Source organism: Macrobrachium nipponense, chromosome 27, assembly GCF_015104395.2.
Source record: "Macrobrachium nipponense isolate FS-2020 chromosome 27, ASM1510439v2, whole genome shotgun sequence".
Classification (NCBI taxonomy): domain Eukaryota; kingdom Metazoa; phylum Arthropoda; class Malacostraca; order Decapoda; family Palaemonidae; genus Macrobrachium; species Macrobrachium nipponense.
Genome location: NC_087216.1, coordinates 12,554,903 through 12,573,161, shown reverse-complemented (window position 1 = coordinate 12,573,161; position 18,259 = coordinate 12,554,903). Strand labels below are relative to the sequence as shown.

General features: G+C 40.8%; 1 protein-coding gene across 5 annotated transcripts in view; it reads right to left on the bottom strand.

Annotated features, from left to right (window-relative positions):
• Window positions 1–18,259, bottom strand: part of LOC135200828 (broad-complex core protein isoforms 1/2/3/4/5-like) — an 82,275-nt gene that overhangs the window by 9,898 nt on the left and 54,118 nt on the right. For all 5 annotated transcript variants that reach the window (XM_064229512.1, XM_064229513.1, XM_064229510.1 and 2 more), the window contains exons 4-6: window positions 11,147–11,254; window positions 4,809–4,951; window positions 18–250 (exon numbers count right to left, since the gene is read on the bottom strand). In XM_064229512.1, coding sequence (XP_064085582.1) covers window positions 18–250; window positions 4,809–4,951; window positions 11,147–11,254 — 484 coding nt within the window. The remainder of the gene's footprint in view (window positions 1–17; window positions 251–4,808; window positions 4,952–11,146; window positions 11,255–18,259) is intronic.

Genomic DNA, 18,259 nt, shown 5'->3' with positions numbered 1-18,259 from the left:
AAACTAAAACCACCAACCTCTTGGACTAGCAGCCCTTGTAGAAGGAGATGCTCCACTAGCTGTTGCTGGGGATAAAGCAGATGATCCTGTATTACTAACTCCAGAGAGAGGTTCTAAACCTGAACCTTCCGGTCCATCGTATGATGATCCCTGACTCTTAATTGAAGACTGATTCAGTGCTGTGATTGTGGTTGCTTTGACGGTCATTTCTTCTGGAGGACTTTTCATACCCGTAGATGAATTTTCAGATCTGCAACATTGTATATATAAGAATATTGGTTAATGAACAATATTTTGATTCAGTTGTCTGGTTAAACTAATTAATACTGTAATAAGTTAACAATATAAAAAGTATGTTGTTCCAGTTAACAATACTCATGGCTCTTGAAATAATTCACCAAAGGGTAAAGGATAAACAATGAAATGCGAATCAATATAAAACAAGAAAATTTTCCCTACGAAAATATCTCAAAAACAAAACCTAATATACAGTAATAGAAACTGTATGGAGTAAACATACAACTTGCAATCAAGGAATCTTTATAAAAATAACAAACATAGTACTTCAAAAATAGATCAACAGTAAAGCCTTAATAATTACTCATGCTGTAGAGCATGGAAACCTTCAGCAAGTCAAGAGAGGTCATATTCTCTGGCAAAGACACCTGGGAAAGAGAGAAAAGCTCATCTCAGAAGAGAAATATAATGCATGTGATCTGCTGAATAATGCCTCTGACTGGAGAGATACCCCTCTAATAAAGAAAACAACAGAAGACTGCTTATTTTGTCTAGAGCAAATCTGTTTTGGACTGGCAGACAGCATTCGACCTAACCTATGCAGAACTGAGAAAACCCTCCCTTGCATGAGCTACTGGATGGTTTCCAGCCATGAAGCACAAGTGATCCCACAGAATGGCAGTACTTCAGCAGATGAGGCTACTGAAGCAAAATGACCCATGAGAGGGGTTATCTCTTGGCACCTCAACAAGAAAGCCCTACAGATAGGGATACCTCTTGGTCATGGCCAACAAGAAGCCACCAAAGTCATCCTGAGACCAGGTGTAACCAACATACAATCAACCACTCGACACATCAGGCATATAAAATGAATATTGTCCTACAGGTGCTGAAAGGTGTCCTCAAGTGCAGCCCATGGGCACAGGACAAGAGAATAGCAGACCTGGAGCTTTCTGCTTAACATGACTGCTTCTTCAGCACTGTTTGTACCTCTCATACAAGGCACAATATCTGGATGACTCTAGAGAAAAAGCTAGAAACATGATCAGCTGAAGAGAGGGGCTGAAAAGCGTTGCCACCTGAAAGTAGCCAGTACGCATCCCAAAGGTTATACAATACTCAAGGGTCTGTCCCCTGTTGTTGCCACATTAACTAATAGTGACAGGCATACCCAACTTGCAGCAGCTGGAGAGGAAGATTGCTAGCCTGTGTCTTCCTACTGTCTTCTTCCCTTGTCTCGTTTTCATTTCAAAGCCTGTTAGGAACAATCGTTTGCCGATTGTTCCCTTGGTGGATTGTTGCCTCCTTTGTTTTTGTTTTTTAATTGCTGGCGAGTTGACGTCTGTTGGATGGCGTCAAACTTCGTCAGTCAGGTCCTGGAGGGGAGAACAACCAGTCAGGTTCAGAGAGGCAGTCTTGGCAGCAGAGCAGCGGAGAGTATCTGAGGACGAGTTGGTAGTTGTATCAACCCTGTCGTGAACATCCAGTGGTCGAGGAGGACCTTCATACTGTATCTGAGGACGAAATGGTTGTTGTGTCAACTCTGTCTTGATCGTCCAGCATTCGAGGAGGATGTCCATATTGTCTCCGAGGACGAGGTGGTTGCCGTATCGGCTCTGTCTTGATCGTCCGGCATTGGACTGTTGTCCTCATTGTTTGAGGAAGTGTTCCCGTTTTGCTCTGTGTAACATTATGCCGCTTCAGTGTTAATTCTCATTTATTATTATGCTGCCGTTTTTACATTTATTGTAATCGTTATTTCACTGCTTTTTCAATGTGTTTGTGTATTATGCTGCCTGATTTTGTATATGTATTTATGTACTGCACTGCTTTTTCATTTATACCGTGGTCCTCTATATATATGATGTCGCTTTTATTATTTTAGTTATGCTGCTTATGAAATTGTTTGTTGAATTGTACAAGAATCACTTAATTGGATTATTACTGTTGCTGCCTTTATTATTTAATTCATTGTGTATGTTTATTTTGTTTATCACTGGACCTGACTCACTTGTACATTTTGTATATAATAAACTAATTTTAAGGTAATTTGTTTTGGTTTTGTTATGCTCCTCCCTCCTTTGTTTGTCACCTGTCGTTAGTCACTACGGCCCAATTGCTTATTTTTAAGAACCTGTCGATCTCGAAAGTCGAGATCGTAATAAAGCCTGAAGGTGGATTGAAAGGACTGAGAAGGTTCCTTGCTATCCTATGAGGGAGAAGACTGCTGAGAACTGATAGGATTCAGATGAGGTATGGCCTTTCCCTAACCTTGATGTTGTTAAGGTGTGGTGGGATCACAAGACTCCCATCCTCTTCAACATCACCACAACCAGACAGACACACACACACAACAACTTTACAACCCCAAAATCTATCAAATAACACATCAACGGACAAGACTGCTGCCAAAACCAACTTTATGCCTTCCACGAACGCCTTACTTCTTACGACTCTCATAACAGACTCCCACTACTGATCTACACAACAGACACATGCTTCCAACCGCCATTTAACCACTCCCATTTATTCTTCCACCAATCTCTCTCTCTCTCTCTCTCTCTCTCTCTCTCTCTCTCTCTCTCTCTCTCTCTCTCTCTCATGCAACCCTTGGAGACGTTGTCAAATATAAACTACTATCATTATTCCTCCATAGAGGTATTTGCCCTCAAAGGGTTAGCTGATTGCCTTTGCCAAACCTAGAAAAACTGAGTATCATGACACTTCTCCACCACCATCTTGACCTTACCCTACAAAAAGGGCAAGAACAAACATAGCAACAAACCATTCCTAAGATGAAGAGATGGAGACCACTCTAAGTGGAAACCTGTCCAGAACAAATCAGAAATGGCACTGCAGCATATCAAGACCATGTTTGCCCAAAGATTAGCATTGAAATGGGAGAGGAAGCTAATGAACCAATCCAACCATGGTCACATTTACTGTCTTCACTCTAAAAATAAGTTGGGTCAACTAAAAGACTTTGTAGCCTTTTTCTAGAGATCCCTTCAAGACTATCTCCTAGCTTCCCTGGTCTAGAGATGGGAAAGGCAAAGGAGAAAATGAGGAGGACGAGGATAAAAGAAGATGGCTAACAATAAAGTGGATAATGCACAATTACACTTCTTCAACTCCTTATGACCAAGGACTCTCCAGCCTTTTCCATGATCAGTAAGAATGCAGTTAAGTGGGGCAACCCTGAAGGGATATTAGTTGCAGAAGCTGCTGAAGAAACAATAGCAGGAATGACAATTACTACAAGAGCAGAAATGCCCACTGAGACAAATACAGGGGTAGAAGTCGTCACAATATCCAAATTCTCTTGTAAAAAGTAAATGATGGACAGAGCCTAGTTACTAAGGAGAGGCCCTCAGCAACTGTTTATCTCCTTGAGGTGTCTTAGATAGTCAGCAAAACAGGAGAAAATGAGAGGGGAGAAGACTCAAGTTGAAAGCATGCACATCCACTGTATCATGCCAGAATGAGTGAGCAGACTGGTCACTGTCCAACCCATCTGCTCTCCTCTAAGACCTAGCTTGTAGACACACCCAGTTACCATTCCAGGGGTGGAAGCAGGAGTCACAACAGAAAGAGATACTTGAAGGAGGGTGGAAGAGAATAGAAGGGTATTCTCCAAAGACTAATTGCATTTCTTAGATCACTTCCTCTTCAACCCACACTTCCACTAAGCAGGACCCTAATCAGCATGCTCAATTCAGGTCACATCCACTGGACAACATTGGTCCCTGGTGAAAAATGTTTATATATTCTGTCCTACACTGAACAATGGGAGGCAGAATCAACTGTCATTAATCTAATCTAATCATAATCACACTCACTGCCAGTAGGAAAGCCAGTCATCTATTAAAAGGAGGCAAAGTGAAAAAAAAAACCTTCAACGGGTAGTCATGTTAGGAAGAGTCCAATAGAAATGGAGATGTCAGCAGCAGCTTGGTAGAGGTAAAACTGAATGTCAGCAGTTGAATATGTGGGACCCCACTTTCTCACTCATTTACCACTAGTTAACCATCTTGATACCAAACTTCAGCAACTGAACCAGGTTTTGCTGAAGGTATATCCATATAAAAGACAAGGTTTGTATTATAATTAAAACAAACAAACTCAAATTCTACAAAAATCAAAAGGGTTTTTACTATTATCACATACAGCAAAGTCTAAAAGACTACAACAATAGCTGAACAAGTACGTACAAGGATAAATCAAATTTAATGCCAACATGCTAAAACACACAAAATAGGAAAAGCAAAATTCAAATTTCTAGACATTTCACTCACCATATTTACATGGGACTTCAAGATAGTTCACAACTCAGAAATTAATGGGAAACATAGAGCTCTTAAATAATATCTTTACTAAGTCAGAATTAGCGTTGCACATTGCAAAGACTTAAGTTTTAAAGGGACATTAACTTAACAATCAATTTCCATCATGCCTGTATTTCTTTTGAACTTATGTGATAATCCACAAATAAAAGATGCATTAACTGCATGAGCAAAAGGATATTAATAAAAAACTATCAATAAAAATAAAAACTGAAAATCACTGATCACCTTAGTGGAAGACTGTGGGCAGGCGGTGGTCGGCGAGGTCTCTTCAATGGGGGAGGCTGGTAGGCCTCTCCTCCAACCTCCCCACCTATACCACCCCCTACGTACATCTCTTGCAAACGATTGATATGATCACCAATATACGGCTGTATGACAGAAATCAACAACACATAAAAGAGAAGCAACTACTATGTCATTACAAAAAATTAAAAACATTATGATGAACAGCATGCAGAGAATTCTTATTTACACTTGCGAAATTTTAATTCCCTTCTTTAAACACTGACATAAGCTTTTGACTTAATGTGTGTTGTACATCATCACTCCTACTGGAATATTTCTTTTTTTAACAAAACTACAATACCACTGAATTCCTAAGTACACTAAGTAATGTATGCATTATATTGCCCTTTAACAAAAATCACTACTTTTGATTAGTCCTGAATAAAACTTTTCAATCAGCATACTAAACCTATAACTGGCATTTTCAAAAGTTGTAATTTATGAAGTAAACAAGCACACAGATCTATCAAAGCAAATCTTAACCTTCAAGTCCTGTCCCAAATGTATCTAATTATGATAAATTCCCAAGTCCATTTTAAATAGCATTACAAATACCTAACTCAGAAACCTGCAGTTTACCAGTCTTAAACTTGCATACCTAAATGTTGGAACACCTTCTTAACTGAAATAACAACATTTGAATAAAGCTGGTTAAGCAATCCTCTTCGGATGATCCAAATAGTACTGACATGGTGCTCTTCAAAATTCCTAGCAGTGCTTTTGAATAAAATATGTGATAATAACAAGTTAAAAAAGGAGGTCTGTTAGTTAAGAAACATCTTAATTAACATTCAGTAATACAGTAACCACATTCATGCCTAAAATTCAGTACCACATCAAAAGAAAGAAAAGAGCAGTCAAATAATTTGAGATGGAAAAATAAGGGTACGTACCTTGATTACTATCTGAACAAGACCTTTGTTTACCCTTTCTGAAGCAAATACTATTGCTGAAGGAATCAATTACAATCCTTCAAAGTTCCAACCCACACTTGAAACCAAAGAAATACCTCTTAGGAACTGTTCTATAACATACTTATGATTACCTATTATAAAGGAGGACACTACAACCATACCTTTATTACACAAAAGTTGTTTTTTCATACAAACTGATCAATCACACATTGCCTTATTCATATGAACAAGGAAATCTCAGACAGATAAGTATTGTACAAGACTCATGGTGTCCTATTGCACCCACTCAATCCTAGATATGACAACAGTTACAGCAAAGTCCACCTAGCTTTGCAGCCAAGCCCCGCTTACTGCTCGCCAATGATTGGCTAGCTCTCGAAGGGGGGAAAGACAATCACACTAGTTAACAGTCCAAACAATTACCAGTACGGGTTTGACTTCGCTTGGTAAGGTTTGAGTTTTGTGCATGAATCATGACACCACAGATTCGAATTCCCGGAATTGCTATCTCCAATAAAAGATATATTAAATTCTATATTATTATGAAGATATTGGCTCATTTTGTTGGTGCATATTTTTTTTATCATGCACAGCCTAAATATATAAGCATCTTTTTTTTTCTAATTGGTGTTGGCCTACATAAGCAATCCCACAGAGATCACATTAATTGAAATGAAGCATGTTCTTATGTAGCCAGTTCCATTATCAGGAGATTAATTCATCATAATCCTTCATGTCAAATGTTAATATTGAGAGATTAGGTCTACATGTCAATTTCTTATATTTTGATGCAGTGACAAGGCACAGACCTACTCGTCAATTTCTTACAGTTCAAGGAATGGTCGTGACGTAATCGGGTGGGGATAAGCTGCTAATCTAGGTGTACTTTGCTATAGTCCTGTTAATTGAGGAACCATTTAAACCAATGGTCAGTTGATAAATGGATGTGAGAAAAGGAATCTACTTCCCCAGCAGGATGATAAACTTTTCATTCAGTAGAGGAGGAGGGGGCAAAGAATACACAAAGACATACTGTAAAACTGAAGAGTCTAAAGAGTCACACACAGACAACTTCAGTGTATAACATTTATAACATCTCTTCAGGTCTAAGCAAAACCACTGATTCGTAACTAGTTGAAGAGAAAGATAGTTAAAACTAATCAAGTACATGATTCTAGGGCTTAACTTCCCTAAAACACAGAATTCACAACACACTTGTATAATTAAAATTATTATGTTGCAAAATATGCAAAAAATTACAAAAAAAATCATAAAGTGAATGGCAAAATCACAACTATGAAATCCCTGAAAATAAAAGCTAAAATAATTTATAATCTCTAAAGACCCACACCAAAAAAGGTCGTTCAAAACTGAATGAACCAAAAATGAAATAGCACCATTAACTGAAATCAATGTAAACTCACAGAGAATTAGAACAGACAGGCAATGCTCATAGTAACCCTAGGGGGAGCAGTCTTGATACCAACTCCCACCTATGCATTGAAAAAAAAGCATAGAACAAATGTAAAGCCCAAATAGTGATTACAAAAGTAACACTGGTTAAACAAAATGAACATGATGGAGTGGTAAATGAATAAATAAAAGCAAGGTACTGTCGGCCAAAAAACTCGTGGCAGAGTTTCATAATTTTTCGTTCACCTGCCTGACGCACGATTCATGCCTTATTTATCTATTTTTCTTTTCAAAGATGGATGAAATCATGTGTAATGACATTAAAAACAGTCACTGATATCTTTAGAACATTATGTTATGTTATTGTGTAAAACTATTTTCCATATAGCAAAATTGACGTGAACGAAACGAAGTGATAAAAAACGTCATATCACAACCATAGATATGCATTACCAAATAGATAGGAGACACCTATCACTAGTAGTATCGCATAAACATAGTCCTTAAATTATCATTTCAATATTAAGTTGAAGGTAGTTGAATTATTCCATTTGTTAAATTTTACAGAAAACATTGGAATCTCACAAAATGCTATCAAATTTAAAAACAAAAAGAAAAAAAAACCGATATCTTAACAATGTGAACTAGGCGACCTCACTCTATTGCTTTTGATGTTATGTGCACGGGTATCTAATGTCAATGTGTCATTTATCGGTCTAAGAAACATCCTTCGATGAGCGAGAGAATTATTGCACTGCATTCTGGTGCAAGTTTCTGTTGGAGAGATATCAAGAAAGCTTAATAAACCGGAGAGAATCATACATAGATGAATAAAATTGTTTAAAGGACGGCAAAGTTTAGAACATGGGCCTAGAGGTGGAATACCTCGAAGCACCACATGAGAGCAAGACAATACAGTAGTGAAAATGTTGCTGAGCAACATTCATTTGTGAACTTTGAATTCTAGTGCCTCGTCACGACATTGCTGAACCAGGGATCATAACTAGCTTTACGCTTATGACTGGTGTCTGATGAATACTTTAGATGGAGAGGAAGAGATTTTTAAATCTACACTTGAAGTCTGATAGTTGTCTAATGAATAAAGCAAACTTATCTTTGATGGATGAGAGATTCAGTTAGGCTTACTTTTTTTCTTTTTTTTTATCGGTGGCCAGTGATTACCACGGATAGGGAGGGACACGGTTTCAAATGATGCATGCATTTTTTTTTCTTCAAAACCTAAAGAATATATTTTATTGGGAGATACTTTACTAACATCGGCCTAATCCTTCCATCACTCCTATAAGCCACCTCCGCTCCGCTCTCTTCTACATCTGAGCGACTAGATCCGACTTCTCACTACGAACTCCACCCTCGAAAGCATCACTAATGATAACGGTTATTTTAAAATTCCCCGCACCGACAACGGACGCCTTAATACATGTTTGTAAAACATTTTCTGTTCAAAGAAACTTTATCTTTCATTCCACAAAATGTGTGCATACCCTCGTGTTACACCCTGTAGCCGTCAAAGAGCAAACCCTTGATTAAAGCAGTAGGTTTTTCTTGAGAGAAAAAAACAAAAAAACATGAAATAGACTTAAACGAGAACGTCACCTTTCCTATTTCTTATTCTTTCAGCTGCTTATAATATGCTTATGTAAGTAGGTCTAGTAGTTATACATGTGAACTAATTTGAATTAATTTCTATTTAAAAGAAATGAATAGCTACAGAAAGATCATCCTAAGAAAGCTTTAAGGAAAGTAAGCCTTTCTTAATGTATTCGTCAGTTTTGACTCCCACAGCTTTCCAAGGTGTCCAAATGAAACAGGATGATATGCAAGGAATTCGATAAAAAATAAGAAAGAATTATATTCGTTTGATTTTTTTATAATTGCTTTTTGACTTTGAATAGCTAGGTCTGAGTTAATTATGTTAAGCAATTATTAAAAGGATAAGAAGAAAGGCGAACATGGCTAATAAAACAAGAATAACGGGAATAGTCAAATAAAGCAGATTTATATATATATATATATATATATATATATATATATTGTCGATTTAAATATTCATTAATATTACGTATCCGAGAGAGTATGCTGCTGAAAATAGACCTAGGCTTATCATGTGGGAAAAAAAATCAGAAGTCCAATTTAGGCCCACTAAACGTGTCATGCAAATTATTTTATTGATCAAGGACAAAATTAGGTTAACTAAACATCGTTTTCAAAGAATGTTAACGCCTTGACGTATTATTTATCGGCTGTAGGAGACGAAATGACAACACTCAGTGCAGTACGATATGTTGAGTCAAGACTCGAGCGGCAGCAAAGCCAACTTCAAAATCTTCGGAATGCTGTTACGAAGCTAGAGTTGAAAATAAAATTAGAAATCGTGGACGGTGGACCCATCGGTATATATTTTCCTTACTTTGCAAAATAATTATCTTTCATACGTTGAATAAGTCTACTCAGTTCTAATGTCATTTATTTCAAGTATAGCACCTTTGAAAGGAAATTTTATTTATTGTTAAGTAATATTCTGGCACCTGCATATGGCAATATTTCCATAACGAACAATGAATTAAGAAACTACGCCAATTCTTTGTTGGCCGTCTGTACAAGCACCTGATATGTTCATTCATGGGAAGAGAAACAATTGTCTTTACTACAGTCTTACAAGATGCGCAGCACATTTTAATCTTGAAAGATGTAAGTTGGTAGACTGAGTTTTTACTTGTCCAGAGATAGAGCAATATCTGGTTAATGGGGCTCTGATGAAAATTGCCATATTTTTCTAAAATCAAGACTTCCCCTTGCCTAGTTTGAAATTGATCCATGACTAACCTTTTGGCATGACCCTTACATGATGAAAAGAAAAACCCAAGTCTATACTGATGAGAAGAAATGGAACTGATGGATATGTCCCATCATGCAAAGCCCTACATGATGGTTTAACTTTTTTCAAGTTTGACAGGCAATGATGGACAAATGGAGGGAAAAACTTTTGATGTGCTTGTGAAACAATCTTACCAGTGACAAATTGCAATTTGGTCTCTAACCTTTAAGTATGACCTTGACTTCAGTGCCAACACCTTCATCAGTTGAGTGTGCATGACAAATAACTTTCTATGTTGTACAGCACAATCATTTAGGCCAAGATAAAAAATTTACTCTTACCGAATGGACAGACGTATACAGGACTGTGTACAAGACAGTACAATTAGGATTAAAAATTGAACACAGCCATCAGCCTACTGAAAAATCAGCTATATTACCTGTTAAAGTACTATCAGTAATAATATCATAAAGCATTTGCTTCTCATGGAATGGTCCAACATTTCCTACGGCAAGTCTAGACTGTTATTTTGGAGCTGATGTTAAAGATCTGTGGTCAATGTCTCTTACACTAATCAATATTGCTCATGCTGCTCAGGACCCACATAGGTCACAATATTTCATTCAGGCTGTATTTACCAGATGACTAGATATAACATAATGAGACAACTTTTATGCCCATCACAATCAGACTGACAAATTAAATTAAACCTGTAATTCACTTGATTTGTAGATATACTCTATTGTACACTACACAATCAGGTTATGCTTCCCTGCAACGTATATTGTCTCCTGCATAAGCTACATCAAATAATAATAAAGCACTGGCTGAGCATAAGAGCAAGTGAAAAACAACACACCTATAGTACAAAAACATCGTACATATGTACTTCATTATACTTACTTCCAACAGCTAATTTTTCAAGTTCAACAAAAAAGGTGCTAATTCAGCTTGAAAACTAAAAGTTTTCTGTGCTTGTATAAATTTCTAGGTAGAATATTAAAGGCTGAAAAAATTTTTAAAAAAATAAATGAAACAAAAGGCACAAAACAAGCTACCATGCAGTTTACAAAACATGCAGATGATCATTAATTGCAGCTCCACAATCTTACGTTTATCCTTAGGTTGTTGTTATTGTTATTAACAGCAGCAAGGCCCTTGATTTGTAGAGCTTCTGCTGTCCTGATAAAACCAGGCAGTTGTTCTTGCATCACATTAACCTGAAAACATTGAATAGATCAGCATTACTTCATTTTGTATGAAAAATGATATTGTTATGTTACAATAAAGTTTCATACATACTTACCTGGCAGATATATACATAGCTAAGACTCCGTCGTCCCCGACAGAAATTCAAATTTCGCGCCACTCGCTACAGGTAGGTCAGGTGATCTACCGGCCTGCCCTGGGCGGCAGGACTAGGAACCATCCCCGTTTTCTATCATATTTTCTCTCTTCCACCTGTCTCCTGCGGGGAGGCTGGGTGGGCCTTTAATTGTATATATCTGCCAGGTAAGTATGTATGAAACTTTATTGTAACATAACAATATCATTTTCATACAATCAACTTACCTGTCAGATATATACATAGCTGATTGGCACCCTTCGGTGGAGGGTAAGAGACAGCTTCTATATGGAATAGACAGGTAAACAACATATGTTGTAGGTATAAATAAAACCTTGGTTCCTACCTGATAGGTGGTAGACTTCGTGGGTGTTTGCCCAGTAGTCTGCATCACCTCAAGAAACTTTAGCGAGATATATGATCTATGGCCAAGAGTTCTTGTGGGTCTGCCGATGGGGTCTTATCCGCTTACTCGGCAGAGCCTAAAAGGACTTTGTCAATGGGTGCTGATCCACTTATATGACAATACACCTTATGAAGGAGCACACAAACAATCCCGACCACCTGATCCTAACCATATGTTAGAACTAACAAGGATTGTTCCGAGTTATCCCCGAACTCGTCACAACAACCGTAACTCAAAACCACTACACACACATACATAATTTTCAAAAAAAAATTATACTCATCTAATTGGATATGACAAGCGTCTCTTACTGAACAACACAGACGGCCGCCCGTGCTAGCCTAAGTCCTCCATTGTTCGAAGAGACTCCCGACCATATCCAAAAAGAAGAAAAGTATATACATTTTAAGGATTGGTGTCGGCTCCCGTACCCAGAATCGTATCCGCCGATACGAAAGGACCTAGAGAAAAACACTTCTCATATGTCACACGCACGTCTTTCAAGTAATGAGATGCAAATACTGAGTTGCATCTCCAAAATGTCGTATCTATGATGTTTTTAAGCGACATATTCTTATGAAACGAGAGAGACGTCGCTATAGCTCTCACTTCATGAGCTTTTACTCTCAACAGTTGTAACTGTTCGTCAGGACAGGCCTTATGAGCGTCTGTAATGACGTTTCTTACAAAGAATGCCAGCGCATTCTTGGACATCAGTCTTGTGGGGTCTTTTACCGCGCACCAAAGACCTTGTCTAGAGCCTCCCATTTGATGCTTTCTCTGAAGGTAGAACTTCAGAGCTCTAACAGGGCAGAGAGACCTCTCTGTTTCTCTGCCTACGAGACTCGACATGCCTTTGACTTCGAATGACTTAGGCCAGGGATTCGTAGGATTCTCGTTTTTTCGCTAAAAACAGGGTCTTAAAACGAGCAAATCGCTGAGTCTCCCTTGAATCCTACTTTATCCTGCAGAGCATGCAATTCACTAATTCTCTTTGCCGTAGCTAAAGATAATAGGAATAGGCATTTTCGGGTAATGTCTCTAAACGATGTCCGATGAGGAGGTTCGAATCTTTCCGATGACAGATACTTTAGGACTACGTCTAGGTTCCAGTTCGGAGGTACTGGTTCCTTAGACTTTGAAGTCTCAAAAGACCTTATGAGATTCGTGGAGATCTTTATTATCTGCCAGATCTAAGCCTCTGTTCCTGAATACAGCCGAGAGCATACTTCTGTATCCCTTTATTGTGGATACGGCTAGATGAGATTTTTCTCTCAGGAATAGCAGGAAATCAGCAATTTCCGCTATAGAGGTATGGAGGAGGACAACTTCTTGGATCTACACCACCTTCTAAATACCTCCCACTTTGATTGGTATACTTTCGTAGTGGAGGTTCTGCGTGCTCTCGCGATCGCGCTTGCCACTTCGCGAGAAAAGCCTCTCGCTCTGACAAGTCTTTCGATAGTCGAAAGGCAGTCAGAGCGAGAGCGGGGAGGTTTTGGTGGTACTCTTGAAGTGTGGTGTCTGAGAAGATCCATCCTTCTTGGTAGGGATCTTGGAAAATCTACGATCCACTCTACCACCTCCGTGAACCATTCCTGGGCCGGCCAAAAGGGGGCTATTAACGTCATCCTCGTCTCTTTTGACGCCACAAACTTTTTCATTACTAACCCCAGGATTTTGAATGGGGGAAAAGCATATACGTCTACTCGAGACCAATTTAGCAGGAGGCGTCTACCATAAGAGCTCTTGGATCTTCCACGACCGAGCAAAAAACTGGGAGCCTTTTTGAGATGAATGTTGCGAAGAGATCCACATGAGGAGTTCCCACAGAGACCAGAGATCGAGACACACTTCCTCGTGTAGTGTCCATTCTGTATGAAGGACCTGGTTCCTCCTGCTGAGCCTGTCCGCCCTCACATTCCTTACTCCCTGTACGAACCTTGTCAGCAGGGAGATGTTCCTGTGAGACGTCCAAAGTAATAGGTCTCTCGTGAGCTCGTAAAGGAACGAGGAGTGCGTCCCTCCCTGTTTCCGAATGTAGGCAAGTGCGGTGGTGTTGTCCACGTTTACTTGCACTACCTTGTTTGACACCAGAGGTTCTAGGCTCTTCAAGGCCAGATGTACGGCGAAGAGCTCTTTGCAGTTTATGTGCCAAGACACCTGTGCTGGTTCCCAGGTGCCTGACACTTCCTCTGAGCCTAAGTGGTCGCTCCCCAACCTCTCTCCGACGCGTCGGAGAACAACACTAGGTCTGGGTTCTGTGTTCTTAGAGAGATCCCTTTGTTCTCTTCCAGAGGGAGCAACCACCACTGTAGGTGTGACTTTATCTCCACTGGAATGGGAAAAACGTCCGACAGTTGTCCGGTTTTCCAGCTCCAAGACCTCTTGAGGAAGAATTGAAGCGGACGTATATGAAGTCTTCCTAGAGGGAAGAATTGTTCTAGCGAGGAAAGCGTCCCCAGAAGGCTCAACCATCCCTCGCCGACGTTTGTTGCTTCTCTAAGAAGAGAGAGACTATCCGCAAACCTTTTGCGATTCTCTCTTGCGAAGGAAAAACTCGAAAACCCCGAGAATCCATCCGAATCCCCAGATAGACTAGGTCTTGTCTGGGGGTCAGCTGAGACTTCTCGAGGTTCACAAGCAATCCCAACGCTTTGATTAAATCCAGAGTTAACTTTAGGTCCCCCAAGCACTGTCTCTCCGATCTGGCCCTGATGAGCCAGTCGTCCAGATACATAGAGACATTCACTCCTTTGAGGTGAAGAAACCTCGCCACATTCTTCATCAGGCTTGTGAAGACCTGAGGAGCTGTGGACAGGCCGAAACACAAGGCTCTGAACTGAAAGATCCTTCCCCCGTCATGAAACGGAGGTACTTCTTCGATGAAGGGTGGATCGGGACGTGAAAGTAGGCGTCCTGGAGATCTAAAGACACCATCCAATCTCCCTGTCGTAATGACGCCATGACTGAAGCAGAAGTCTCCATGGAGAACTTCTCCTTCTGAACAAATGGTTGTTCAGAGAGCTGACGTCCAGTACTGGTCTCCAGCCTCCCGAGGCTTTCGCCACCAGAAAAAGGCGATTATAAACCCCGGGGAGTGTTGATCCCGTACCAATTCTATCGCTCTCTTGTCCCACATTTGTTCCACCATCGATCGAAGAGTATCCCTCAGCACAGGATCCTTGTATTTGGCTGATAGTTCCCTTGGTATTGACGTTAGGGGAGGAGTGTTCAGGAAAGGGATACGATATCCCCTCCTTAAGATCGCCAAAGATGACGCAGTCTGCATTTATCAGTGTCCAGGCTTCCACAAATCCCAGGAGCCGCTGGCACCTACTGGTGCTTGGAGGAGAGAATCTTCATTTTCCCTTCTTAAAGGGACGAAAAGCAGATCTACCTCTCTTCTCTGGAGCCTTCCTCCTTGTGGAAGGTCTGGAGGTCGGACCACCTCGAAAGGGCTGCACCGTTGTACTGGGTCCTTTCTTGTCCGATGCAGCAACAGGTTTCTTCTTTCTTGCTGACTGCGTCAGCAGATCCTGAGTTGCCTTCTCAGTTAAAGAATGCGCAATGTCCTTTACTAACTGAGAAGGGAACAAAAAGTCAGATAGAGGCGCATATAGAAGTGCTGCTCTCTGAGCATGTGAGACTGCCTTTGTTAAGAAGGCGCCATATACAGTCCTTTTCTTTAAAAGACCTGCCCCAAACAAAGAGGAGATTTCAAAAGATCCATCCTGTACCGCCTTGTCAATACAAGACAATATGCATAACAGGGCTTCAGGTTCGATTCCTTCCGAATCATGGGCTTTCTTGGACATCACCCCAAGGGACCAATCTAAGAAGTTAAAAACTTCCAATACACGAAAGAGCCCCTTGAGGAGATGATCCAGTTCCGAAATTCCCCACGTAATCCGTGCAGAATTGAGACTTTGACGCCGTGAAGCGTCAACCAAAGTCGAAAAATCTGTTTCGGTTGTAGAAGGGAGAGCAAATACCCATATTCTCTCCCGTCTGATACCAAATGCCTCTTTTCCCAGCCAATCTTGCTGGAGGCATGCAGAAGACTGTCCTCACTAAGTCTTTCTTAGACTTCATCCATGAGTCTAAGGAATGTAATGCTCTCTTCATCGATATGGTGGGTTTCATTTTGAGAAAAGAGACGAAGACTTCTTCGTCTTAGCACTGGAAAAGAGCGAGCGCGGAGAAGGAGGAGCGGCAGGCGTCAACTCGTCTCCGTACTCCTCAAGAAGTAGGGTAGTCAACACCTTATAGTTAGACAGACCTTCTCTTCCACTATATTCGTCATCCGAGTTTTCCTCTAACTCGGGATCTACATGCGTCTCCGCTCTCCTTTCCGAACGTTCTTCTTCTTGAGGAGACAAACTCCTAATAGGAGAGGGGCTAAGGGAATGATAATCCTTCCTCTTTCCCGTTCTAATAGTCTTGGAAGGCGTCATAAGCTTCGGCTTCTCTAGAATTTTAGAAGACGCTTCACGCTTACATGACGCTCCCGTTCGCCAAGCGTCATGGATGACGTCTTTTGCTGACGTCTCGATGACGCTTCGCGCTGGGAAGACGCTCTGCTCTCCAAAGGCGTCCTACTTGGCGTCATAATATTGGACGGAGCGTCATGTCTGCTCCGTTTCCAATGACGCTTCGCGTCTAAAAGACGTCTTACGTCTCTCTGGCGTTACGAAACTCTCGTAAGCACTTGTTCTCGCTCTCGAACTAGACGCTTCTGTAAGACGTTTAGCCGTTTCCGTCTGTATGACGCTTCTCGTTGAACAGGTGAGAGAGGACGAGACTTCTTAATTGGAAGCGTCACGTCCTTCCGACGTGGCGCTAAAACTCCCACTAGAGATGACAGTTGCTCTTGAACTGCCATAATGATCTTTCTTGACGCTTCTCCCACGTCCAGTGCATGACGTCTTTCGTCATCACTCGGGGGAGAAGAAGGAAAGGGTACTTCCGCGTACACTTCAGGTGACGCTGACGCCCCCTTCGCTTTCTTGCTAGAAGACGGAGCGTCATCTGAGAAACGCTCTGGACTAGAATCTATGTCAGGCTTCATATGACGCTTCAGCGGTCTCGACAAGTTCGATTCCTTCCACCCTCGTTTAGGTGAGGGAGAGGGCGAGAGGACGAGAAACACTCGCGAAGGACGCTTTTTGTCTATAGCGCCCTTGAGCCGCCTGCCACGAAGCAGAGCTAGCTGAAGGGACGTCTGACCGTTGGGGATTCCCCACGACCTCCTTAAGGCTTTCGACTTTCCTTCTCCTCTGGGCATGGGAGCTTGGAAGAGGTCTAGGCCTGGGAGCGTCGCAGGGACGATCAAACGCCCCCTCCACAACACTGGGAGAACTCACTTCACTGAAATGCTCACTTTCACTAGCCTTACCTTTGAAGTCAGCCATCTTGGACTTCATGTCTCTAATTGTAGCTTTCAGATTGGCGATTTCCGATGCCGAATCCGAAAAAGCACTCTGAGAATGAGATACATAGGGAGAATCTACATCAGTAGGATTAGAATTATCCGTGAAAGGCTCAATAGGCCTTGAACTCACACCTTTCAATCGTCTAATTCTATCCCTCTCTAACTTCTTCAAATAAGAAGTCAAAGTCTTCCACTCTTCTGCATTCAATCCCTCGCATTCCTTACAAGTATTAATAGCAGAACACTGAACCCCCCTACATTTACGGCATACAGTGTGAGGATCAACCGAAGCTTTCGGTATCCTCACCCTGCAGCCTACATTCACACCACATTCTCACACTCACATTTGAATCAGCATACTGAGAAAAATCCAAAAGAGTTATTCCAAAAACAGTCCACAGTAGCGAATGCCAAAACACGATCCAGATACGTCACCAAAAAAGCCGAAAAACGATGATCAAAGGATGAAATATGAATCTAAGTCAGGAGGTAATAGCAACAATGTTGATACACCGGCGACAGAGAAAATATGATAGAAAACGGGGATGGTTCCTAGTCCTGCCGCCCAGGGCAGGCCGGTAGATCACCTGACCTACCTGTAGCGAGTGGCGCGAAATTTGAATTTCTGTCGGGGACGACGGAGTCTTAGCTATGTATATATCTGACAGGTAAGTTGATTGTATGAAAAAATATAAAGCTTAAATGTTTCCCAACTTCTTTAAACATAAATTTACCTTTACTCATCTTTAAAAATTTGTGAAATTTTAGCAGCATATACCCTTAAAAGAAATCAGATGCAGATAATCAAGCACTTATCACAATAACAGAGCATAACCCCATTTCACTGGGCCCATGTTTCCACTGGTACCAGAGGTCTAAGCAAGTGAAAACTCGAGAAGCAGATGCCAGTCCAAAACACAGATCCTTGACCTGGTAGACATACATTCCCAGACCTAAGAGGCTGTGTGAATTAGGATGTGGGAGAAATCAGCACAGAAGTTCAAGAATGGCAGAAAGTCATCTTTCCTTGATGGAATGCC